This window comes from Salmo salar, chromosome ssa22 (assembly GCF_905237065.1).
Source record: "Salmo salar chromosome ssa22, Ssal_v3.1, whole genome shotgun sequence".
In the NCBI taxonomy this organism is placed as follows: domain Eukaryota; kingdom Metazoa; phylum Chordata; class Actinopteri; order Salmoniformes; family Salmonidae; genus Salmo; species Salmo salar.
The window spans coordinates 28,714,681-28,742,504 of record NC_059463.1 but is presented as its reverse complement, the minus strand read 5'-3'; the positions used below and the strand labels follow the sequence as shown (position 1 = coordinate 28,742,504).

At 41.7% G+C, this 27,824-nt stretch overlaps 1 protein-coding gene across 3 annotated transcripts; it reads right to left on the bottom strand.

Annotated features, from left to right (window-relative positions):
* Nucleotides 1-1,129: 1,129 nt before the first annotated feature.
* Nucleotides 1,130-27,497, bottom strand: LOC106583241 (complement C1q-like protein 4). Of its 3 annotated transcripts, none has more exons than XM_014167183.2 (4): nt 27,131-27,497; nt 25,836-25,882; nt 23,386-25,189; nt 1,130-4,454 (listed from the first exon to the last, which is right to left on the bottom strand). In XM_014167183.2, exons 3-4 carry the CDS (start codon nt 23,920-23,922, stop codon nt 4,275-4,277), a joined length of 717 nt encoding a protein of 238 aa, XP_014022658.1. In that variant the 5' UTR covers nt 23,923-25,189; nt 25,836-25,882; nt 27,131-27,497; the 3' UTR covers nt 1,130-4,274. The 3 variants fall into 3 exon arrangements, with proteins under 3 accessions (XP_014022658.1, XP_014022659.1, XP_045561694.1); XM_014167184.2 differs by lacking the exon at nt 27,131-27,497 and adding an exon at nt 26,179-26,558; XM_045705738.1 differs by lacking the exon at nt 27,131-27,497 and having other exon boundaries at nt 25,836-26,558.
* Between the last annotated feature and the right edge of the window lie 327 nt (nt 27,498-27,824).

The window sequence follows — 27,824 nt, the reverse complement described above, 5'->3', positions numbered from 1 at the left end:
CCGCCAGATCAGAGGCAGTAGGGATGACCAGGGATGTTCTCTTGATTAGTGTGTGAAGTGGACAATTTTCCTGTCAAAATGTAACGAGTACTGTTGGGTGTCAGGGAAAATGCATGGAGTAAAAAGTACATTATTTTCTTAAGGAATGTAGTGAAGTAAAAGTAAAAGTTGGAAAAAATAGAAATAGTAATGTACAGATACCCCAAAAAACTACTTAAGTTGTACTTTAATGTATTTTTAATTAAGTACTTTACACCACTGCCATCTAGGTCCCCTTCTTTGCGAGGCATTGGAAAACATCCCTGGTCTTTGTGGTTGAATCTGCGTTTGAAATTTACTGCTCGACTGAGGGACCTTACAGAAATTGTATGTGTGGGGTACAGCGATGAGGTAGTCATTCAACAATCATGTTAATCACTATGATTGCACACAGAGTGAGTCCATGCAACTTATGTGACTTGTTATGCACATTTTTACTCCTGAACTTATTTAGGCTTGCTTTAACAAATGGGTTGAATTCGTATTGACTGTAAACATTTCAGCTTTTCATTTTGAATTAATTAGATTTTATATATATATATTTTTTTTTTTACATAATTCCACTTTGACATTATGGGCTATTGTGTGTAGGCCAGTGACAATTTTTTTTTATTTAATCCATTTTAAATTTGGGCTGTAACACAACAAAATATGGAAAAGGTCAAGAGGTGTAAATACTTTCTGAAGGCACCTAAGGTTTATCCATTAAATAGTTGGGAGCATATATAGAGTGAGCGACTTTCTTTACTTATTTTTAGACAGTTTACTCTTTGTTAGTCAGCACCTCTACCAAAACAATGGTAGACTGAATGTAATGAACATCAGTGCTTGACTTGGCCTGACATAGCTGCCAGTGCTCATTTTGGGTGCCGGTACTGAAAAATGTAGAAGCCAGTATTCAGTTCCTGTTAGCTCCTGATGTACATACATGAATGCAGTATTAGTCCTTAAGTCTGTAACATTTAATTTGTTTTCTCAACCCACCGCATATCAACAAAAGAGAATACATTACTGCAGTAATAAATTGATCAAGTTTCTTGGGATTGTAAATAATGACAGCTTTAGTGTAAGTCAGACAGTGACTCAGAGGCGTCTTCACATTGTTTTATTGTAGGTCTTATATATTACCTTAGGGTAGATTAAATTGTTGTTTATAATATTATACATAAGATATACACACAAGGTACAATGACAACAATCAATTCATACTGTTCATAAACAAAGACCAGGTTTCCTTTTCAACAGTAAGTTATTTAACATTATTTAGTGCCAGGGAACACAGTAGAATGCAGCATGACACAGAGAGAAGTCATGTACAGACAAACAAATCAGTACATTATGTTGGTTTAAATAAGATGGTAGGTGGTTATTGTAATACTGTCAGTTAAGATATAGTACAGGAATAATGTTTTCATCTGACTGATGCATTTTGATAATAACTGGTGTTCTGTCTCTAGATCAAGCCCAAAGCTCTGTCCTGTAGTTGGACCTGAGATGTGACACACACACCGGCCATACTGTGTTGCAACAGTAATGCACACACATGGAGTAGCAGTGTCATCCCTGCTGCAGCTGCATTTATTCAGTGGTTTTCCTAATACAACAACATGTTACAATAGAGGCCTCCTCTGAAGTCCTGTAACATGTACAACTACTTACATTAGGTACATGTATGACGCTATGAACTACAGGAGAAGGACCTGCTCTTCATGGTATTGTCTAGGCAGGGCATTCACATTGATGTAAAGATATTAATGGCCTGACAAGGTAATAATGCCCCCACTCTAAAATGTCCATGAAATCCATTCTTGATCGATAACACAAGTGACACAATATAGTCTCATTGCCACCGTGTCAAGGGTTTGCATAACATATTTGACAGACAGCATCAACCTGAACCTGCATATTTGAATTGCATTTACACAATTAGTGATGTATGGTACATTCAATAACACACAAAGATGTACATTTCCATTGAAGACACTCAGTCCATTTCTAGTTCTACGGTAGCAGCGTACATTTGAAAATGTGAAACTAGTTCTGTACAGAGTACAAGATTAATCCTCAATGTCCGTATCCACACTGTAAACAAACAGGCTGCTTTACCTTAGAAGAAAAGAAGACTCATCATTATACAAATAACCAACTGGCCATGATCTAAAGCATAATCTCTCCATGAACTAAAGCATCATCTCTCCCTGATCTAAAGCATCATCTCTCCATGAACTAAAGCATCATCTCTCCATGATCTAAAGCTCCATGATCTAAAGCTCCATCTCTCCATGATCTAAAGCTCCATCTCTCTATGATCTAAAGCATCATCTCTCCATGGTCTAAAGCTCCATGATCTAAAGCATCATCTCTCCATGATCTAAAGCATCATCTCTCCATGAACTAAAGCATCATCTCTCCATGATCTAAAGCTCCATCTCTCCATGAACTAAAGCCTCATCTCTTCCATGAACTAAAGCATCATCTCTCCATGATCTAAAGCTCCATCTCTCCATGAACTAAAGCTCCATCTCTCCATGAACTAAAGCCTCATCTCTTCCATGAACTAAAGCATCATCTCTTCCATGATCTAAAGCTCCATCTCTCCATGAACTAAAGCTCCATCTCTCCATGAACTAAAGCATCATCTCTCCATGATCTAAAGCTCCATCTCTCCATGATCTAAAGCTCCATCTCTCCATGAACTAAAGCCTCATCTCTTCCATGAACTAAAGCATCATCTCTCCATGATCTAAAGCTCCATCTCTCCATGAACTAAAGCATCATCTCTCCATGATCTAAAGCTCCATCTCTCCATGATCTAAAGCTCTATCTCTCCATGATCTAAAGCCTCATCTCTCCATGATCTAAAGCATCATCTCTCCATGATCTAAAGCTCCATCTCTCCATGATCGAAAGCATCATCTCTCCATGAACTAAAGCATCATCTCTCCACGATCTAAAGCTCCATTTCTGATTATGTCTGGGTTCGACACCCAGTTTAAATTGCTCTGTTGTCAATTGAATGTAAAGTGAATATAGGAATAGGGTTTGAGGGTTTAAACAAAGGATGGACTCATTAGTGGAACATGATGATGCTCTGTCATCCACCATAAGGTCTGGAAAAATACTGTATCTGTCTACCATAAGCCTCATCATTGATATCCTGTGTGTGAGGGGACTACCATCACCCCTCCCCACCCCCCTTAGCTATAGGCAGGGGCCATGTAGGTAAAACTAACAACATGATACTTATCTTACACACACCACACTGGATGATGTTCGTGGTGTTGGGTGTATTATCAGCTCCGATCAATATATTCATGACTTTTCTCATTTGGTGTCTTCAGCCGTATTGGAAATCCATCTTGGAGCGAAGAAGGGAGGCGGGAAGCCCCGCAACCAACCTCGAAGTCTTCCATTTACAGTCTGCAATCTGAGACCATTTGACTAAATTCCACATTGGTGGCCGAAATGGTCAGCTCGTGTCAATGCAACCCTAGATAGGGGAAGTTCAATGAATCACTGTGTGTGAAAGAGTTGTATGCGAGTCATGTAGGTATGCTTCCACATACATGATCATACACACAGATGTGTGCGCATCAGAAGTGAATATATATGTAACTTTAAGAATACACACGATATCAAGATGATCTTTAAACAAGTTTTTGTCTTGACATAATTCTTGTTTGTCACCCCATACTTACATGTTAGTTTCATTTACATATATGTGATTCATTGATATCACGAGAATGACAAAACACATGACAAACAAATGGGTGTGTGGGTATGTGTATTAAATAAAAATGTCTATATACACAGTCTATATGCACATTAGATGCCTTGCAACTACACTTGGTTTGGAATGTTATGGTATGACCATTATCTAGACATTATGTATACATGTCCTTTTCCCATTGCATCGGTTTCTCTAAATACTGTGTGTTTTAGCAATGGAGTGCGAGGGAGAGAGAGAGGGAAAAAAAGAGAGAGAAGAGAGAGTGGTTGAGAGAATCAGGTTGGATGAGGATCCTGAAAAAGTTGCTGTATTTGTTTGCCTGGGAGAATGTGTGTGTGTAGTTGTGTGTGTATGGTTGTGTGTCTGTGTGTGTAACATGTGGCTGCCTTCAGTCAGGGTAGATGAGGAAGCCAGAGAAGGTGCTGTATTTGTTTGCCTGGGAGAATGTGTGTGTGTAGTTGTGTGTGTATGGTTGTGTGTCTGTGTGTGTAACATGTGGCTGCCTTCAGTCAGGGTAGATGAGGAAGCCAGAGAAGGTGCTGTATTTGTTGGTGTTTCCTCCGTGAACTTTGCCCCCGTCGAGCTGCACGCACACCTCGTCCCCCACATCCAGGTGCAGGATGACACTGTTGGAAGCATAGTCATAGTTCAGATCAGCATCCTGGGCAATGGCACTGGCCCTCACCTGAGAGAGAGAGAGAGAAGCAGATAGCGTGAAAGAAAGACGGGGGGGGGGTTGAAGAAAGTGAATAACATGCTGACCACATAATCATTTGTTTTTACACATACATGTTATACAATCATTTCAGCCAAACTGCTCGCACGTGTTAACAAATGTCTGCGTAGCCAGGCGCTAAAATAGAACTTGCTTTTCCCACCTCCTCGTTGGTTTTTAGGAGTATACAGTACACCCACGTGGATGATTGAAAGCTGAACCTTTCAGTTACTGGCCCAATGCTCTTAACCACTAGGATACCTACTGCCCCATAGCCTGAGGTTGAGCCTTCATCATGGTCATCTAAATGTTAATTCCCAGGATGAGGAGGAAGTCACATGGGGGAATTATGGCTCATCCCTGTCTTAATTTACAACTACCTTTCCAAGATGGCATCATCTCCCCCAACACACATATACTATAAATCATAAATATTCACTGGTAATAGCCCAGAAGAAGGTATATCGGTATATACTGTAGATATCACCAAATCCTCTTGGTAATATTTTCCTGTATTTTCCTCTTTCCTTTATTTTCACCTCTCTCTCTCAGCTTCCCTCACCAATCTTCCCTTTCTATTAATCAGTAATCTCTCTATTCCTCTCGCTCTCCTCCAATCTCCCTCTCCCTCTCTCCTTCTCTATTCTTTCTCTCTGAGCCGTCTAATATTATTTCCTCCTTCACTCAGGGGTCTTGGTATAACATCATAGGTACAAAGGCCTTCCTGTCCAATGGGCATGTATCGCTCCAAATAGATGAGCTGTGCATTGACCTTTGACCCAGAATCTCCATTGAGAACACAAACTTGCACTCTATCGATTTACTGGGATGTTCAGCAACCTGTTGCAGTGGGACAATTCTAGAGATCGCCTCCTAGATGGTTTAGTTGGGGTCAGGGAAGACATGCTTCACCAGTGTCAATCACTGAAATTGTTGCATTTAGACAGTGCTCACGGTATAACATTTTTTGTACACAAATGCCCTGTAATGAGTTGCACTACATCTTAAGTTGTGCCATTTATGAATTGTATGTTTGTAGGCCTAATAACTAAAGCTGCTTATAATGAATAGTACCATCACCAGATAAATAGCCAACTGCTCAAGCATGGGATCTATTTAATCCTGGAAAAATAAAATACACTAGTGCATTCATATTAATGATTGCAAATCTGATACCCTCACTCCATCCTTGTCTCTCTCCCAGGGTTTAGGCCTGGCTGAGGATATGTTCCATCATCTCAACCTGTCAGACGAGACTAAACTAACCATTTCTTCACAAACTTGTTGGCAATAATGAGTTTTTGTTTGCACATATCATACAATTAACTCATTAGTTTCCTATAGTCTAATAGCCAGGCTATCTGTTTCCATGTACAGCTTGTTGCTTTGGTCTTTTTTTCATCTTCCCGAAGACTCAAATTAATCAATACATTCCTGTTGTTTTTAATTCTGCTCACATTACTCCATTAATTGTTCTGTCTCTCCCTCTCCATCTAACATCTCCTCCATCATCCTTCCTCCATCCGCACCCCCTCACTATCTCTTCATTCTGGACCCATCTATCCATCTTTTTTTCCTTCTTTCCCCAGAATGAGATGCAGGTCACGCTCACAGTTTCTTCCCCCGCCATGGCAGTGTTGGCGGGAGCTGCGGCTAAGCGTGTCCCTGTCCGCTCTAAATCGGATTGATTAACAGCGCGTTGCTGTGGCAGGTCTCCCTGGACCCCCTCCACCAGCCCCCAGATGCGTTAGGCCAGGCTACAGGGTTCGGTAATTGGTAGTGGAACAGCCATGCCAGCTCCCTCCCTAATAGCTCCCACTCCTCAATAACTCCATACAATCACAATAAATGGGACACACAATAGGCTACTGCGGTCAGATGGGCTCAAGAAACAGTGGTGGGAGGTCAGAATACAAATTCATTATTTTTGTCTATAAAAGCTGCTGGACTAGTAGTTTTTATTTTCCTTAGTAGTCTACATAGTTTATGTATCTCAGGTGGACTGTAGATATATACTGAACAAAGATATAAATGTAAAGTGTTGGTCCCATGGTTTCATGAGCTAAAATGTGATTTGATTTGAAAAATAAAAGATCCCAGAATCTTTCCATATACACAAAAAGCTTATTTCTCTAAAATGTGGTGCACAAATTTGTTTACATCCCTGTTAGTGAGCATTTCTCCTTTGCCAAGATAATCCATCCACCTGACAGGTGTGACATATCAAGAAGCTGATTAAACAGCATGATCATTACATATGTGCACCTTGTGCTTGGGCATTGTGTTGTGTGACAAAACTGTACCTTTTAGAGTGGCCTCAAGTTTTGAGGGAGTGTGCAGTTGACTGCAGGAATATCCACCAGAGCTGATGCAAAGCTGTCATCAAGGCAAAGGGTGGCTACTTTAAAAATATATTTTGATTTGTTTAACACTTTTTGTTGGTTACTACATGATTCCATATGTGTTATTTCATAGTTTTGATGACTTCACTATTATTCTACAATGTAGAAAATATTAAAACATTTTAGAAAACCATTGAATGAGTGTGTCCAAAATTTTGACTGGTACTGTATATCCTTGGAATGTTCTAATATTCACTAAAATATAGTGTACACCATCTGTAACAACCACCACAGAACATTCCCCAAAAGTTCTCATTCGGTTTCCAGGTAAAGTAATAAAACACATTTCCAAGTAATGTTTTTAGAACATACTGCCACAACAAAATATCTTGCAACATCAGGTGAATGTTTTATACAAACATTGTATAATCATTAGCACAACTGGACAGTTTTTGTGTTATGAAAACATTTGCAGCAACCTAACAAATGCTCTGGGAACTTTCACAGAACCAATTTTCAAACTTTCAGAGAAATTGGCCAGTTTTTATTTAACCTGTGACACTGCACACTCTTGAATTCAAGGGCAAATGCCATGAGCGTTCTGTCTATTTGAATAGCCCACATGTTAAAGGGTCATAACAAGAGCTATGACAGTGCTGGTGTTTACCCCTCCTCCTTGCAATTACCCTTTAAACATGTCATTCAGTTAATTATATTTGCTAAGGAGGCCTGGTTATTTATGACTCTTCTGGCATGGGTCCATAGGGGACATTACTTCACTAAGGCTCAGACAGCAGAAAATATATGCAGTCGCTGACATTTAATGTGTCATGTTTATGATTAATGTATGGTTGCATTGTACTTCCTATATAACCTAGTGGCTCAACAGCAATTCTTCCCAACAATGAACCTTCATTGTATTACATTTTAAAACTATGTTAGTGAAACCAATATATGAAAATGAGTACACGTATATGTAGAGTGTTATTTATGATATTACCCTCAACTCTAAAGTAATTGCATGGTCAATCAGCAAAGAGTAATTTGTGTAATTGAACAGAGCATAGGCTACCAATTACAGATGAAAGATGGTTCTGTTTTTGAGTCCACAAGCTCAAATCAAATGACTATGTAGTGGCAAAAAAGTCAATATGAATCATAATTTCAAAGATTTCATTACCAAACACTGTATTTTGTCAAGCCAGGGGGGCGACAGGAACAGGCAGAGCAGTCTGAGAGAACCAGAGCAGTGAGTCTCATTTTTGTCTCTCAGTAACTATCAAAATGAAACCTTGTTTCCTTTAAGAGGGGAGGAAGGGGGGTGCAGTGGGAATGTGAAAGAGAGGAAGGCAAATCAGGATTATTGTCAACTGCAGTGGAGATTGATATCGACAAGGGAGTAAATTTCTGTCTGTTGGCCAAATGCCGTGCCGACTTCAGCTGCTGCTGATGCTGGGGAGAGCGAGAGCCCGCGGGACGACAGGGAGGATAACACTGCCTCCACTTTTCATTAGGGGCACCATTAAATAGGAGAGAGAGGGAGGGAGAGAGAGAGATGTATGGCGAGAGGGAGCTAAAAACACAGAGGCGAGAGAGAGGTGGTGCAAGGGCGCAAAAGACACAGAAAGGAGAGCGGGAGGTGGAGATGGAGGCAGAGAGGCTGTGGAGAACAGGAGGCAGAGAAGTAGAGGCAAGTACAGGGGAAAGAGGTCAAGAGAAGAGAGAGACTATGAAAAAGAGAGGAAGTGAGAGAGATTTAGAATGAGAGAACATAGGAGAGAGCAGCTGTGTGGCACTTTAACAGTCTAAGCACAAGACGGGGGTGAGGGGAGCCAAACTGGAGGGGGCCTGGAGGGATGGGGAGAGAGGGAGCCTGTTGGATAACAAACTGATCAAGTGAACCTATTTCTGGAAGGCAGGAATGAGACTTGGGGGTCTGTGTAGTCTCTGTTATTTTGGTGTTTTGCAGTGGTGCCTTGCTCCTCTAGTAATAAAAGTGACAGGATTCATTCACCGTGATGTACAGACCTCTCAGAGCGGAGCGAGACGATTGAGAGGGGTCTCTTAAACTCACCTGTGGGACCACTATATATATTGGTAGAGAGGCAGGGGTCGAGGAGGGGGTATGGAGGACTGATGGAAATATCCAGTTTATACAATGCTGTGGTTCTCTCTCTCCTCTCTCTCTCCGTGCTGTGTTAAGGTGTGCTCTTACCATTAGGGTGGTGGTTGTGGAAGCCTTTAGCAGCCGTGTGGGTCTGACCCCTAATTGGCATGCTAAATGCTAATATATTGCCATGACACTCTGGACCTATGGTGTCAAGACATTGATTAGAAAGTCTCTAATTGGCTCTGGCTTGGAATGTTCCAATGGTGGAGACAGTTTAATTGGATGTAAAGGGGTTTCAGCTACAGACGGCTCTACCTGCAGAGCATCAACTATGAAGCAGCCAAAGGTTGTGCAATGACATTACGTAATGTGCCACTTAGTCAGTGACTGGTCATTTGCTGGCCCCTATTTACAATTTGGAAAATATTCATATTGGAATTCTTGTGATATTTACCAATACAAGCACGCAGGAAAGCAGACACACAAGCATGCATGCCCTCAGACACGCATATTTTCTTGGGCCTTGCTAACCAGCGTTTTCTCCTCCATATCATCTGATTACAATGCCACTTATGTGTGTGGTCAGGTCATGCAAACATCTCGTGACTGATTTACTTCACATGTTCAGCCAATTCTAAGACATCGCACACTGCTGACATTTTCACAAAGTGATCGAGCTGTCATGGTGGGGAGAAATTCTTAATTGGCTACCTTTAGTTCCCTCATTATATAATACCATGAGTCATGGGTAATGCCATACTATTAGCCTTTACTGTCTATTCTTGCAAATGTTATATTTCTAATGTCATATACATTTCTATGATCTCTAAGGGCTAAATGTTCTTTATCCCCCCTTACACAAAAAATGGTCTTTATCAAACCAATTCTGACATTTGAACACTACTCAATGAGAAAACCCAACCTTTGGGATGAACTTTTGAAGGACTGTGCAAGGCAAAATGAGAAGGAAAACATAGATGAAACTAAAGAAGGAAAAAGAAAGAGAAGGGAGGCCTAAGTCTGCACTGTATTAATGCCTCAGTGATAATTAAAGAAATGAATGTAAATACAGTATAATGGCTGTGTGTGTGAGTGAGAGATGGAAAAACTGCATTTGTGGTGTACCGACTTAATAATATTAATAAGGTGGGTGCTTATATTTGTCCTATTTCACAAATGTACAAGTGTGTATTAATACGCATGTGTGAACTGGAAATGATCAACGGCGACCCTGGAGCAATTACAATTAAGTGCCTTGCTCAAGGACACATCGACAGATTTTTCACCTCATCAGCTTGGGCATTCGATTACTAGCGCAACGCTCTAAGTTAGGGATGGGCAACTGGCGGTCCCCTTTTGCAGGCCCACGGGGTCTCAACTTATTGTTAAGAGTTACAATAGTAGAGGTGCAATTTCGAGATGTGGTTGTGCATCAGCAGTTTTTCTCTTGTTATGTCAGTCACTGACAGTCAATCAATTCGCCCATGTCAGCTAACATGTTTTAGATTGGTAAGTTAGCTGGCTAGACGATCTAAACGTGTAGAAATCATTGTCGAATTACTGACCAGGGTGCCCCCATTGACTTTTAGTGACTCTCACTCACTCCCCTTTGATTTTGTTAGTCACTCTCACTCAGATATCATATTAAAAACGGCAAACATCTGTCACGAATCCCACCGAAGGTGGCTCCCCTGCCTGCTCGGGCGGCGCTCGGCGGTCGTCGTCACCGACCTACTAGCCGCCGCTGATCCTTTTTTCCTTTTCGTTTGGTTTGTCTTATTGTTTGCACCTGTTCCTCATTTGTCTTTTGATTTGGGTTATTTAAGCCTGGTTAGCCCGCCCAGTGTTGTGCGGGATTATTTTAGCGTCAGGTTGTGTTTTTTCATTGGATGTGCTGGCGATTTACGACTGTGATATTGTAGGCTGGCTGTGCACCTGTTTTGGGCACTTGGCATTTTTTCCACGCCGTTTGTGTTGGCGTTGTTCGTGTTGTGTTTTTTTGGATTAAAATAAACACACAGTTCCGTACCTCTGCTCTCTGCGCCTGACTCCTACCACCACTCCTAGCAATCGTCTGACAACATCACCATCCACCCTATGGCAAAACGTATAGAATTGCAGGAAATTAGCTGTAAAACTGCACATTTTTCTCACTGACACATGGCAAAACGAGTATAATTGCAATTGCCTGATATTAGTTATACAATTGCAAAATCTTCTCTCTGCCCCATGGCAAAGTGTGTACATTTAACTCTAAACCTTACTTTCTCTCTGCTGTCAAGAGGGAGGCTGCTAAAATGTTTTGCTCAGAAGGTGACCCCCAACAAAATTTCACTTAGGACCCCCAAAAGGCTAGGGCCAGCTCTGAATGCATGTGTGGGTATGGATGTGGATACACAGACCCGCGAGCCGCTGTGCCCATCGTGATGAGTTCAGATATTGTGTGGCCCCCGCCCCCCATCAAAGTTGCCCATCCATGCTCTAACCACTAAGCTCCCTGCCACCCTGACTTATGAAACAGACCATGATGAAAAGAACCATCGTTTGGAAAATGTGCCCTACTATATAACGTAGTGATGTAATGCAAAGTTGTGTTTTTTATGGTTATACAATAAATGTACAGGAAGAGTAATAAATATGCAATTAAATATAAGCTTTGCTGTTACAGTTTCAAAGTCACCTGTATGTCTTACAAAAGCTGGATGACAAGTAACGGAAAGGCCAAACAAATGTAGTCATTAATTCCTGTGTAGCAGACAGTATCTGGAAGGCTGTTCTAAACTAACACCTCCACTGAAACCCAGTGATTAGTAGCTACTAATCCTGACAGCGGACACATCAAGCCCACTAAATAAGATATAGCGCTTCACACAATGTGTCACACAGTTGCCCAGAAATGAGCTACTAGCTACTAGCATCCTTAATTAATGAGCTAATTGAGTTGATGTTGGACCGGATCCCTTCTGAAGTGAACATGACTGTGTTTTCGTATCAAAAACACTGATACGAAAACACAGTCATGTTCACTTCAGAAGGGATCCGGTCCAACAGAGCAGAGGACATATTATGTCCTATATTGACACTGCACTATCCAACTGAATGGAAAATACACTAACTCTCCAGTTGTATGTCCTCTGTGAGAAGAAGTGCAAAGAGTTGAGCCATGTGAGCAGGAATCAGGGCAGCGGTTCCAATGTTGTGTTGGGCTTAATTAGTGCTCGGTCTGTCCTCCAGGTCTCTTTTTCCAATAGGTCAAATCAAACTAAATGCCACAGTCCTATAATGGGGACATGGTGTCACAAGTGGCACAAAGCTTCTGAGCAGACATGTTGGGTCTAAATCGGTTAGCAGCAGCTCTGCACTGGACTCATCATAAACTATTAGTCATAGAAGAAATATGCGGCCAACATGAGGGATGGGCCTAGACACTCCCAAAATGACCAATCCATGCACCGGCTATAAATATTCATGATAATCCCACTCCCAGCTCATCATCGCAAAAGGGCAAAATCTATATTGGTTGTAAATTATAAATTCATAGGAAAGGTCACTTGCTTTAACAAAAATCGTTTGGTGGCTTAAGAAACATGGAGAGTAGAGATCTGACGGCTCAGTAGGGTATGCAGGCTTGTCAGTTGTGAGGATCAGACGTAATTTCCCTCCTAATCATAGATGTCTAAAAGGTACACTGGACAAGATGTCAAGGAACACGTGAAGGATTCATCATCCATTTAGCAATATCAGATATTCAGAGATCTACGACTGTCAATAAGGTCTTTGATTCATTTAACTTCTTCCACCTTTCTGTCCTTACACTGGCCTTGTTCTCTTTCACTCCATCTCCCCTCTTTCGTTCATTCTATCCATCTGTCTTCTTTATGTTGATCTGATCCTACCCTCTCATGTTGGCCATGCTGTAGCTGTGTCTCTCATCCCCCTATGTCCGCTTTCCTCTGTTTATCCATCCATCTCTCTCCTCTCTTGATCTCTCTGTCGCCCCACTTCTCTGCAGCCTGCTTCCCTTTACAGTCATCTCTCCCCCGGCTGTGTCTTAATCCCACCTCCCTTTGACGTGCCGCGGATAAACTGCATCTCTGTGTCAATATGACACAATTTAAAACACACACCTAGATCTGCCCTCTGAGTTATCATCAATGTAAATCACACTTACAGTACATAATAATTCTCCCCCACGATGAAAATCGGGGAGGGAACTGTATCTGTCTCCGTCCGTTAGTACATTCGTACGTTAGTCACATGCGATATCTCAGACAGCACTGGCCCGATTTTGATGAAACTTGGGTGAATGATGCATCTTGCCATAGAGAAACGGAATTTACAACATTACACTGATTGGCCAGATGGTGGCGCTATAACAAGAGATTGAAAATGCTAACTTTGAAAGGCCAAGCCCCTCACCCCGATTGACCTAAAGTCATGAAATTCGGTACATAGGTCCCTCTCCTCACAAGGAACCAATATGCCTCAGGGACTCATTAGCTCCACCATGATGGATTTTCCACCATTTAGAATTTTGTGAAAAACACTTAAAACGCAACTTTTCTGGCACGGTAAGACCGATCTGCACGAAACTTAACATGTGGCATCTATGGACAAAGTTCTCTCAAGTCAATATTTTCCATACTAGTACCCAAAACAACACAACCGCTATTGACCAATAAGCAATTACATGGGTGTGGTCTGGCACTTAAATGCATATAAATCAGTCAAGGATATTCGTATTGTAACACACATGTTGCAAACACTGTCAAGACTCAACATATGCAAGAACATTCATATCGACCACACTGTGGCGCTATAACGGTCACGTGTTTATATCTCTTGATCTGTTTGACTCTTACTGCTTTCACATAGGATTTACTGTATTTTGGCCTTAAAATGTATTGGGCCATGTTTATATGACGCCCTTACAAACAGGCCCATTGTTACCACATTCTTGCCTGTATATACATTTTATATCTCCCGTGAACATGTCGGCAACGAGTGGTATCAGCAGTAATATACACCATCAAAAAGACATTCATTATTAATTTGTTTAGGCAGGTCCTAAGAAATATTATAAGACTAATAACATGTATTTTCAAAACAATAGAATGGTATATTTTGGGTTTAATTATGTTATGTCCAAATTAATGACATCAATAGTTCATTATTTTGTTCATTAATACCCCAATCACAGTTAACACACATATATTTTGTAGTAAGAATATAATGGAATACAACAGAATAAAACACAAATAATATTTTTCCCACACAACTTGTGTCACTGGAATGTGTGGAACCGCTGTCTTATAAAAAAGTGATATTTTGAAAAAGAGCCACAATTACTCTCTTTCCTACCCCCACTCCACTTTGTTAGGGTGCAGGCATAGGGTCTTACATTGACAATATCTTCATCATGATACCCATAGAAAATAATAGCAATCCTATTTTCAAAAGCGAGTCTTGTGTTCATATTTCATAATTTCTGCAGACTTTTGGAGTTGCCTATATGTAATCGAGCAAAATAATAGGCCAACACTTGGTTTCTGGTACATTATAGTATGCTAAATGTTTCTGATCAGTGATAGATGAGCTATACCACCTCCACTTACTGGCCCAGCCAGAAACCAATTCACCAAATAGCCTACAGACGGAGATTCTGTGAAACAAAATCACATTAATTGAGACAAGTCAGTGAAGTCACAGGCTTTTGGTCAGGAGTAGGCCTAGGATACTAAGCGACTGGGAGTGAAGAGCAAAATAATCCACTTGTTAAACTCCATAACATGCTGGCAAAATGTTCTAATAAATGAGCCAACTAGACAAGATGACCATGAGCAGCCCTCACCTCAACTTAGCTAACATTTCCCCAGCCTAATTGTAGCCTAACCGATATCCAAACAGAGAATCAGGTAAAACAAAAATCTGACATCGATTGATTTATCAAGACGAGTCCCCACGCTTGTCTCAAAGCAGGGCAATAGTGCTGTCCCAATAAAAACGATGCTGAAATTATAATCTAATTGACGACAGGCGGGTAGCCTATTGCTTCAAATGTATTACAATAATTGGATAACTTTGGGAGTTTCAGTAAGAAACAATTTGATACATGCCTTCAATTGCATTAGCCTATTTTCTTCCAATATTTTTGTCATTCAGTGATATTTATTCACACAGTAATTCTTCTGTGGTTAAGAAAATAGTGGGCTATGCAAAGAGATGGGAGAAGTGACATGCCTCGCAAAGTTAGGGAGCTGGCAGGAGGATGGTTAACTGGCACTGCCTCGCAACCATCAAGAGTTTAAGAGCGTAGTGTGTGCCAATGCTGCCACAGCATTACGGCTATGTTTCATACTAAGCCGTCGACAGAAATGTACCAAAATGATTACTAGGTCATTAGGCGGAAATAAATGTTTTAGCTTTGATACCGGCAATACCTTTCAGATACAAGAAAAGGGACGGAAAAAAGTTGGTGGTATGGTAAAGTTGGCAGAAAAAGTCAAGAGTATCAGAGTGATGAAATTTGGCACACAAGCTCAGGGATATGAGTCTAGCTAACCAACACGATATCTCAGACACCACTGGCCCGATTTTTCCGAAACATCTTGCCAAAGAGATCCGTTATTTTGCAAAATGATACTGATTGGCCAGATGATGGCGCTATAACAAGAGATGGAAAATACTAACTTTGAAACATCACGCCCCTCACCCCGATTTAAAGTCATGAAGGTACATTGCATTCGGAAAGTATTCAGACCCCTTGACTTTTTCCACATTTTGTTACGTCACAGCCTTGTTCTAAAATAGTTTTTTTCCCTCATCAATCTACACCCAATACCCCACAATGGCAAAGCAAAAACAGGTTGTTGGAATATTTTTGCAAATGTTACTAAAATAAAAAACTGAAATTACATTTACATAAATATTCAGACCCTTTACTCAGTACTTTGTTGAAGCCCTTTTGGCAGCGAATACAGCCTCGAGTCTTCTTGGTTATGACGCTACTGTATTTGGGGAGTTTCTCCCATTCTTCTCTGCAGATCCTCTCAAGCTCTGTCAGGTTGGATGGGGAGCGTCACTGCACAGCTATTTTCAGGAGATGTTCGATCGGGTTAAAGTCCGGGCTCCGACTGGGCACTCAAGGACATTCAGAGACTTGTCCCGAAGCCACTTCTGCGTTGTCTTGGCTGTGTCCTGTTGGGAGGTGAACCTTCACCCCAGTCTGAGGACCTGAGCGCTCTGGAGCAGGTTTTCATCAAGGATAACTCTGTACTTTGCTCCGTTCATCTTTCCTTTGATCCTGACTAGTCTCCCAGTCCCTGCTGCTGAAAAACATCCCCGCAACATGATGCTGCCACCACCATGCTTCACCGTAGGGATGGTGCCAGATTTCCTCTAGATGTGACGCTTGGCATTCAGGCCAAAGGGTTCAATATTGGTTTCATCAAACCAGAGAATCTTGTTTCTCATGGTCTGAGTCCTTTAGGTGCCTTTTGGCAAACTCCAAGTGGGCTGTCATGTGCCTTTTACTGAGGAGTAGCTTCCGGCTGGCCACTCTACCATAAAGGCCTGATTGGTGGAGTGCTGCAGAGATGATTGTCAATCTGGAAGGTTCTCCCATCTCCAAAGAGGAACTCTGGAGCTCTGTCAGAGTGACCATCGGGTTCTTGGTCACCTCCCTGACCAAGGCCCTTCTCCCCCGATTGCTCAGTTTGGCTGGGCGGCCAGCTCTTAGAAGAGCCTTGGTGGTTCCAAACTTCTTCCATTTAAGAATAAAATCAAATCAAATTGTATTTGTCACATGCATCGAATACAACAGGTGTAGAATGCTTACTTACTTAACCAACAATGCAGATTTAAGAAAAATACCTACAAAAAAATAAGAAATTTAAGTAACAAATAATTAAAGAGCAGCAGTAAAGTAACAATAGAGAGGCTATATACAGGGGGTACTGGTACAGAGTCAATGTGTGGGGGCACCAGTTGTGTCGAGGTAATTGAGGAAATATGTACATGTACAGCAGGAAGAGTTATTAAAGTGACTATGCATAGATAATAACAGAGAGTAGCAGCAGCGTAAGGGGTGGGGGGGCAGTGCAAATAGTCTGGATAGCCATTTGATTAGATGTCCAGGAGTCTTATGGCTTGGGGGCAGAAGCTGTTTAGAAGTCTCTTGGACCTAGACTTGGTGCTCCAGTACCACTTCCCATGCGGTAGCAGAGAGAACAGTCTATAACTAGGGTGGATGGAGTCTTTGACAATTTTTAGGGCCTTCCTCTGACACCTGGATGGATGGAAGCATGGCCCCAGTGATGTACTGGGCCGTATGCACTACCCTCTGTAGTACCTTTCGGTCAGAGGCCGACCAGTTGCCATACCAGGCAGTGAAGCAACACGTCAGGATGCTCTCGATGGGGCAGCTATAGAACCTTTTGAAGATCTGAGGGCCCATGCCAAATCTTTTCAGTCTCCTGAGGGGGAATAGGTTATGTCGTGCCCTTTTCACGATTGTCCTGGTGTCCTTGGACCATGCTAGTTTGTTGGTGATGTGGAAGCCAAGGAACTTGAAGCTCTCAACCTACAGCCCCGTCAATGAGAATGGGGGCATGCTCGGTCCTCCTTTTCCTGTAGTTCACAATCATCTCCTTTGTCTTGATCACATTGAGGGAGAGGTTGCTGTCCTTGCACCACACAGTCATTTCTCTGACCTCCTCCCTATAGGCTGTCTCATCATTGTCGGTGATCAGGCCTACCACTGTTGTGTCATCGGCAAACTTAATGATGGTGTTGGAGTCGTGCCTGGCTGTGCAGTCATGAGTGAATATGGAGTACAGGAGTGGACTGAGTAAGCACCCGAGGGGTCTGTGCTGAGGATCAGCGTGGGGAGGCCGTCAGGAAGTCCAGGATCCAGTTGCAGAGGGAGGTGTTTAGTCCCAGGGCCCTTAGCTTAATGATGAGCTTTGAGGGCCCTATGGTATTGAACGCTGAGCTGTAGTCAATGAATAACATTCTCACATAGGTGTTATTTTGTCCAGGTGGGAAAGGGCAGTGTGGAGTGCAATAGAGATGGCATCATCTGTGGATCTGTTGGGGCGGTATGCAAATTGGAATGGGTCTAGAGTTTCTGGGATAATGGTGTTGATGTGAGCCATGACCAGCCTTTCAAAGCACTTCATGGCTACAGACGTGAGGGCTACGGTTCGGTAGTCTTCGCTTCTTTGGGCACAAGGACTATGGTGGTCTGCTTGAAACATGTTGTTATTACAGACTCATACCCTGATGAAGACAGCTTGGCTGTCGAAACGTTGGATATTACATTTTTGCATCTGAGCTCCTAGTGTGTCCTCCTAGTGTGTCCTCCTCTCCCTTATTTTCAAGTTTTCTACTCCGCTAGCCAGCACCTCGCCTTAATAGTGTGCATTTATTTTCTTCTAGGGTATTACAGACTCAGACAGGGAGAGGTTGAAAATGTCAGTGAAGACACTTGACAGATGGTCAGCGTATGCTCGGAGAACTCGTCCTGGTAATGTCTGTGAATGTTGACCTGTTTAAAGGTCTTGCTCACATTGGCTGCAGAGAGCGTGATCACACAGTCGTCACAGCTGTTGCTCTCATGCATGTTTCAGTGTTACTTGCCTCGAAGCAAGCATAGAAGTAATTTAGCTCGTCTGGTAGGCTCTTGTCACTGGGCAGCTCTCGGCTGTGCTTCCCTTTGTAGTCTGTAAGAGTTTGCAAGCCCTGCCACATCCAACGAGCGTCGGAGCCGGTGTAGTACGATTCGATCTTAGTCCTGTATTGACGCTTTGCCTGTTTGTTTGCCGGAGGGCATAACGTGATTTCTTATAACCTTCCGGGTTAGAGTTCTACTCCTTGAAAGCGGCAGCTCTACCTTTTAGCTCAGTGTGGATGTTGCCTGTAATCCATGGCTTCTGGTTGGGGTATGTACGTACAGTCACTGTGGTGACGACATCATCGACGCACTTATTGATGAAGCCAGTAACTGATGTGATGTACTCCTCAATGCCATCAGAAGAATCTTGGAACATATTCCAGTCTGTGCTAGCAAAACAGTCCTGTAGTTTAGCATCTGCTTAATCTGACCAGTTTTTTATTGACCGAGTCACTGGAGCTTCCTGCTTTAATTTTTGCTTGTAAGCAGGAATCAGGAGGATAGAATTCCCCAGATCTGTTCCTCAACAAAATCCTGTTTTGGTGATCTACGGAAAATTCCTTAGACCTCATGGCTTGGTTTTTGTTCTGACATCCACAGTGGACTGTGGGATCTTATATAGACAGGTGTGTACCTTTCCAAATCATGCCCAATCAATTGAATTTACCACAGGTGGACTCCAACCAAGTTGTATAAACATCTCAAGGATGATCAATGGAAACAGGATGCACCTGAGCTCAATTTTGAGTCTCATAGCAAAGGGTCTGAATACTTATGTAAATAAGGTATTTCTGTTTGCAAAAAAATGTCTATAAACCTGTTTTCGCTTTGTCATTATGGGGTATTGTGTGTAGATTGATGAGGAAGCATTTTTTAAATCAATTTTAGAATAAGGCTGTAATGTAACAAAATGTGTAAAAAGTCAAGGGGTTTGAATACTTTACAAATGCACTGTACATAGGGTCCCTCTCCTCATAAGGAACAAATATGCCTCAGGGACCCATTAGGTCAACCATAATGGATTTTTGTGGGGGACGACATGTTTGCTGTTGCCTTGTTTAAAACTAGAGTTATTGACTGGATACTCAGATGGACAGGTACAACAACTCAAATGGGACATGGGAGGGGGAGCTACAACAGACAAATCACATTTTTCGATTTCTGACACAATCCAAACAGTATGCCTACACACGGCAAATACCAAACATTGACATTGATATTGGTACTCCTTGCTGTAACTTTGACGTTGATCTGTTGGTCTCTAGTGTTGGCTATGCAATGTTCTCCCAGGGTTGTGTTTTTGTAATTGATCCCATCAGTTAGCTCCCCTATAAGAGCTCTTGTCTATTCATTGCAAAGTGGGACCACGAAGTGGAGTGGGCCTGTGAAAGGGGGATGGGCACTGAATTGGGTTAAATAATTTAGTTGATGGAAAAGATAATTAATGGGCAAGCCAATAGACAAGCCAGAAGCGATGGGGGGGGTGGGGTGGAGTGGAGTGGAGAGGATCTAATCTAAAGGCCATGAATTATTTAACGCTGGTACAGGACAGGAATGACAATTTCAGTGACAGCACGCAACAAACAAGGTCTACCAATTATCCCTGGCATTTTCCTGTCCGTCTTCTTTACTGTGCACTTTATTCACACCCTGTCAAATCAATGAGCGGGGAGGCAGAGCGGAATCTACCTCTTAATAGACCTGGTCAAATAAAAAGCCTGTGTTATGGGTGTATTGGGAAAGCTGGGCGAAGTGCCAGGGTGGTACAGGATCAAAATGAATGGATAAAAATGAATGGTAACTTAGGGTGCGTTCATGGGCCTTCAGATCCATTCCACCACCAATTGGGTAGGTAACATTTATATAATGGAGATGGTAAGATGTACTCTGCCTATATTTACAGGGAGATGGTTAGATGATTGAGATACAGTATTACATTAAGGCCAACACTTGAAATTTGACCAGACCACGATGCAAAACCCCTAACATCCTTCCTTTATGGCTATAGTGCATAAGGGCTTGACTGGACTTGAGTTCTTTGGTTGGGGGTATACATTCAACCCAGTAAAAATTGTCTGATGAAGATAGTGTAAGTGTAACTAACCTTAGTTGTAATTGTTTGTACTAATTTATTAAAGGTAAGAAATACTAAACTTAGCGTTTCCCCTGAAGACAGTTTTATAGAGATTTTATGATGGATTGGTTCAAGTTGTTGATGCCTACCAATCTGTCCTGAATAAGCAGTAGCTATCAGGGTCAAGGTCGACTTAGCAACACACCGCTGCCTGACTACACAGCTTGTAAATTATGTGTAAAGAAATCAACCACCAGTGTTTCATCAAACACAATGCAAAGTGAGTCGTATTCTATTCCTCTATGGTAATCCCTCTGTGTAGCTCTTCTGTTCCACACCACACACGTCAAAATGAAACCTCAATAGAGTCAGGGTTTAATTCTTCAAGCTTGTCATCTCCAGATGGCTATTATTTATTTAAATTTTTTTGCTTGTTTATTTATTGATGTTAAAGCCGGAGATCCTCAGAGGACAGTAGCCAGCTGTTGCGTTTTGGCGTCACTCCACAGAAATATGGAGGATCGTTATCCTCTTGATCGCATAGCTGTCACTGCCTTCTCTCTCTCCTGCTGCCCAAATCAGGAGGTGGAACCTAGCAAAGTGTTACACTTTTTGTCTTCTATTCCATTCCAGTTTGGTGTGTGCAGTTTGCCGTTCAGGCACTTTAGGCCTTCATTTTCTCTGTGTCCTCCAGGAGCAATTCACTATATCTTTAGGGAACTTTTTTAAAAGCCTTTTGATGATATCCCGTGAAAATGGATTGTTGAATTATTAAGTGAGGGCTTACTTGTTCTTATACAAATGTTGGATGAGTTATTTTATTCTCATTCTACTTTGTCTGCAAAATAATCTATTTTACCTCAACTTCCCTTGTTTTAAATGTTTATGTTTAATCTAGATTGCTTTGCTAATTCATCCTTCAAACATGTGCCATTGTTATTTATGGCCATCCCACAATCTTACCAATAATAGAATACCAAATGGAAACATTCAACCCATGTCATTCGGCCTAGCTAAAAGTTAAATGGTTAGTGTTGAAGGTTTAGAACGTGAGGGCATAACATACTTCCTAGTTGATTGGAATATGTGAGCGTTACACTGTTCTACTTCTCTGTTCTTTCATGTTTAAACAATAATACTCTGAGTATACTTGTGTAAAATGTAGGTCCTCTGGTTAAGCTTCCTACCAGACAAAAATTGTCTCAAGGTACTTGGATATTCAATTAGGCAAACTGGCTTCTAAATCTCTTAACAAACCTTGCAAATTAACTTTGACTCAAAAGATAATGGGCAAATATATACCAAATTTCTCAGCCTTTTCCTTCAATAATATAATAATATGACACTTTATCCGAAGCGACTTACAGTCATGCGAGCCTAAGTTTTACGTATGGGTGGCCCCAACGGGAATCGAACCCATGACCTAAGCGCCATGCTTTACTGACTGAGCATGAAGACACATAAGCATACAACTCCAAAATACCTATTATAATCAGAGCTTGGAACCGGTTCAGGGAACAGAAACGAAAACCGAAAAATAATTAAATTGTTCAAGGAACGGAAACAGAACCGGTAATGAAAGTGAACTTTAGGTGCCTGATAACTCACTCTGAATTCCACTCTATCGATCTCTACATACATTCAGTATGAATCTGCCATCCTAGAAGTTGTTTGTGTGACTTCAAAATGAGGGGCGTTGTACAAAGCAAATTAATCAGCGATTGGATCGTCTCTAAGAAATTGAACCAATCAGAGTATCAAAGTTGATAACGTCACCATGTAGGCCGGGTCTGGCCCAACCCATTGGTTTCTGGGACCAATCAGAATGGTCAGAATGTGTTAGCATTCTAGATATCGTAGGGGAGGGAGGCAAATGCAGACTCATCGTGGAGAAGAAACGTCAGTTTGGCCAGAGTGATGTGGCTGGGTAGCCTGGAAAGATCTGTAGTCTTCCAGAACAGAACCGTTACTTTCAAATCTTTAGAACTGGTTAATAATGTCATTATTCCTGTTACATTCCTAATGTCTGGTATATAATTATGTGAAGTTATCATGCCAATTATAACCTAAACACATTCCAGTTCACGTCATGTCATGATGTTCAGCGCTTCAAGCCAAGCCCCCTCCATGTTTACTCCTAACTCTCGCCCTCTCCCCACTGGTGAAAGTTCATTTGCATCTCGTGCCTGCACTTATCTGACCAATCAAACATGTAAACAACTAACTTACGCATCCCATAGCAAGCTTCTCTGTTTGTGCTAACTGGTGAAGTAAATTAAGGAGCTATTTTTGTAAAAAAATATATGTTAATTTGATAGGTTTAAAAAAGTATGAAAAAGTATGAAAAGGAACTATATGAACAGTTACTTTTTTGGTTTCGAACCAGTTCAGAACTTTCTTTTCTGGTCGGAACACTGGAACGGAATGAAAGAATTAGGGGTTCTGTTCGGAACGAAACCATTGTAAAATAATTTTGGTTCCAAACCCCGATTACAACCCTTTCTCTGTTTCAGAGAGGCTTCTGACAAGAAGAAACACATATTATGGGATAATGGAAGTAGAAGTGATACAAGAAGGCATAGGTGTATCAGGGGTTCTTAGACTAAATCAGCTGAACTGTTGACTTTTAGTGTAGGATTAATTGTGTGCTCATCTGTCTAGCTCATCACACACACAACAACACACACTCCTCTCTGTCTCACCTGTCCATTCTTTTTTAGGTCGGCCCACATGCTGGTCCCATCTCCGCCCCTCATCAGGACATGGTAGGTGAAGAAGTAGATGCCAGGTAGGGGGCAGGTGAACTTGCCAGTACTGGGTTCATAGTAGTTCCCCACATTGGTCACTACGTCGTCAAACCTCAACACCTCAGTCCCTTCATGCTGTTTGCGGAGGCCAGCGTAGAAGGCGATCTTGGGGCTGTAGAAGGAGGGGACATAGCCCCCTGGGCCAGGGCCAGGGGGACCAGGGGGGCCTGGCTTGCCTGGTTCTCCTGTGGGACCTCTGGGGCCTGGGGGGCCAGGGCTCCCACGAAACCCAGACTTGCCCCTTCTCCCTGTGAAGTCTGGGGGTTGGGGGGAGACAGCGGTCAGCTCGTGGCTGCCCTGTGGGGGGGTGAAAGAGTCGCACACCATCTTGCAGCTGCCGAGCATCTCATAATGGGTGCTCCCGCCTCCAGACGCCCCCCCTTTGGTGGTGTGAACCAATAAGGGGATGGCGACCAGCAGCACCAGCACCATGGCCACGCCCACTCCTGCCCCGATGACACGTTTCCTGCGGCTGAGCCGGGAGGCGGCCAGCGTGAGGAAGTCCTCCTCCCCCTTGGCCGGAATGGTGGTGCCAGCCAGAATGAACTCTGGGAAAACCAGGACTAGGGGGAAAGATAGTGAGAGAGGGGCTAAGGGGGGAAAGGCGATGGGACAGAGAGGTTCTACACTGGGAGTAGGGGGTGAAGTAGTTAATTTTACCTCAGGGAAATAAGATGTAAATGAGGGAGAGTGAAAAGGTAGGAGGGTTGTGAGGAAAGCCTATAAATATTGTAGATTTCAACGTAAAGACAGGAATGAGATGCTATAGGACACTTAAGGAAGAGCAAAGCTCAATGTCGCAAAGTCAGGAGTCGTTGAAGTCAAATGTCAGGAAGAGAATACAAAACATGTTTTCATTCCGTTCATTTTTTAAAATGTTTTTCTAGGTTTATCCTCTAATTTGTCAACACCTTTTTCTCCACATTTATTTTTTAAGGTAAAACGTTTAATCCGCAAAACAATATTTATTCACTTTCTTCATCCTTCTTTTCAGTAAAGATCTCACTGATATCAAATGTAGTATGTTATTTTCTTTCAGAGGGCTAGAGGTGAAACCAGCCAGTTGAGTGTGGACACCTTCTCAGTGCTCAGTGTTACAGACATGGGTTGAAACTGACTAAGTCACACATCCAGTTCTTTGGAAGGATAAATGCAAGGTTTTTCCCTGGGATGGAGTGTAGATTGTTCTAAAGGGTTCTCTAAAAATATAAATATTTTTCAGCCAGAATGGCAGCAGGATCTCCTGGTGGAATGTCCTTATATTTCTCAGTTGGAGAGCTGTCAGGTGGGGTCTGCTCCAGTATTCCCAAAGGAGTCCATCTCACCCACGGCATTCAGTGAAGGGCACTCACTTGTCTGGTCCAAGGATGAGTGGAGAGGAATGAAAGAGCGCTTAAATCTCTTGTATTTGTTCCTATTCCTCCTTCCTTATGCTTCTCTTTTTCTATGTATTTTTCATCGCTTAATCCTGGGTCTGTTTTCCTCTTGGGTAGACTAATAAATTCCCCTCTCAGATATGGTTGTTTGAAGGTGATTTTTTTCAAAAGTCAGTATTTATCGAAACAGTATTGAGAAAATGTTCTGTTCCTCATAAAAACTTGCTTCTCTGTTTTTTTTTGTGGTGAGTTTAAGTCGTAGCAGAGAATATCTAAGGTTCCACTGCTCGCCTGTAAATCAGACATCTTGTGCCAGGAGCATTCTATTGGGGGAAGGAAATATATTTTCAGATTGATGTACATTTAGGCCTACTAAATGAATAGAGTATATTATTCACTATATTAATTGCATTGATTACTATAGCTCAACCATATGCATAAGATACAATGAAGTGTAGATGATATCTAACCATTAACACAAATCTAATCACTTACACAATTACTGCAAAGCAGAGTTTAAATGTTGGTATCAATACAAATAGTTTAAATTCGTCATTTTATGTGAAAATGAAAGATGTGTACGACTACTGTAGAGTAACTTGATTCAAAACTAGTAGACTTAAAATGGTTACATTTGTGCAATACATGGATACATGTGAGACTACTTAATCTTTGTAATAATAACAAAACTAATTGTAATAATACAATTATGAATAACAGCCAGGCCTAAAAAATTATTTGAAACCAAAAATGTGCTTTGCATAGTAGTCTATGCAAAGCATATGGGATATTCAATTAATTATCAGTAACTTTATAACTTTATTCAAGCATTTTTAATTACACACATTCCGATATTTAATGTGAACATACATGTTTCTTATGTTGGCCTAGTGAAAATATAAATATCTCCGAGAGATAGAGGCTATTTCAAACAAATCTTTAAAAATATATATTTTTTATATCGCTCACCTTTTGCTCCTCGCTGCACAATAGAAGTGTCGATGATCTGAGATACGCTGTGGGAAGATAAACCGATCAGTTTCGCGCAGGCAGACTTTCAACGTGGTCGAGAAAACAGTGAAGACAGCGCATCCTCACCGTCGTCTCCGTGAGTTGTCAAGCTCTGGAATAGTCCGACGAACTCGAAAACTAACAGCAAATTCACTTTTGTTTTTCTCTTAATACAATGAATCCTCGTTATGCATGCCGACTATTATTTTTCCAGTCAGTGGGTAACAGGTCACTCACTCGTTGGCCATCAACACCCAATGCAGACAGACGGAACAAAATAGTGACTTAGGCTACCACTTACCTAATTAACTTTTCACTTCCTTTCTATGCTCCAAGATATTCTAAAGATAATTATTGTAGATTTTCATATTTTTATCCACTGATACGCGTCGTTACTAAAATGCAACAGTTTTCTCACTTGTTAGATTTCCTCCTCTCTCCTCTTGACAGTCGCGCGCTCTGCTCCCCCGCCCTCTCGCACAATGTTCCCTCTTTCCGCTCTTACACATCGTCCCATTCTGTATGACCTTAGTAGCCTTTCTGTGTCATTATGATCTTATAAGTGCGTTATAACTTATCTTAGCTCTAGAATAAACAAAAATGTTAGCATACACAGTAGTTCGTGTATATATTATTTCCGGCTCGTCACACATGGGGCAAAAGCCACGAGGCACGAGCAGCAATCAGCTACAGGTGAGTGGCCAAATGGCCTGAATAGAACTCTCACGTACTAGTGACATGACTGTTTAGGCAACCATTATGTCCCCTATCGCCTCTTGTCATCACCGCAATAGAGACATTTAGATTTTGTCTTACTTCACATGGAGAAAAGAAAAGTGTGTGTAGTGTGAATACAAATGATTATATTATGATTATGATAACTTCACAGGATTGTAATGACTAAAACATCCCTTTATCAAGGTCTTATTTCACCCAACCTCTCATGGTGTTTTTTCTACAAGGTGTTTTTTTTCTGCCTAGTGCATTTTCGAAACCATTTCTTGTTAAAGATATGAGCAGATACATAGCAGAATCTTTGTTAGCTCTAACTCTAGGCGGCATCCTGCCTTCTCCCTACAGTTTTCAGCCATTAGCTTCACCCATGACTGTCTCATGTGAACTACAATCCTAACACTGTGTTTTAACGTTTACAAATGTCAATAATAATCACTTTCAATAAGGCTTTCGAAACATTTGGCCCTGATCTTTCATCAGTGAGAAAGAATCCTTCAAATAAAAAAGATAACACTTACTGTAGCAGTTTTGCACAGATCCATACAGCTATGAGTGGCTCCATCCGACGATACTACACTTCCGCTACACTTCCCGAGTTACGCATACACACAGGTGTTCGGAGCATGCTAGATGGCTAATTAGCACAGATGGTCGCCGCTTATCTGCCGTCTGTTTTCCGTAAACAAGCACTGTAACATGGAGATATGGCCATGTGGGAACACTAACCGTAACCCTATCAAGGTGTGTATCAAGTTAACCTTTTGTTTAAAAAAATATATTTCTTGCTGATATGAAAGATAAGGTTATTATGCTTCCAAAACCATACCTCAAGCGATGCATGTTAATGTTCAGACCAAGCATCTGAGATCTTAACAAAAGGTTCCCCTACAGAAGACGCCTTCATCCAATTACTGTTATGTGTAATGTAATGGAACTGAGAGTCATGTTCAAGGGCTATATCTTTGTATTACATTTTAAGTTTTCTTGGTGGTGGGTGGGTAGGTGAAAAGAGAGTGATGTGGATAGGAGATGTACTGATGTGAGACTGAGACACGGTGTGAAGAATGACAAACTGTGTGTGTATGTGTGTGAGAGAGAGACGGAGAGGGTGAAAGGAGGAGAGTGGTGTTCTCAGGGCTGTTGTCAGTGCTTCTGTGTTTCTCCAGCTTTCAGATCTCATTAGTGGTGAAAGACACATTGCTACTGACAACC

Excerpts from the sequence above, each read along its gene's own strand:
- LOC106583241 (XM_014167183.2), bottom strand. The coding sequence starts at position 23,922 with ATGGTGCTGGTGCTGCTGGTCGCCATCCCCTTATTGGTTCACACCACC. Across the intron at positions 4,455-23,385 it reads ACCTAAAAAAGAATGGACAG|GTGAGGGCCAGTGCCATTGC; the intron begins GTGAGACAGAGA and ends TCTCTCTCTCAG.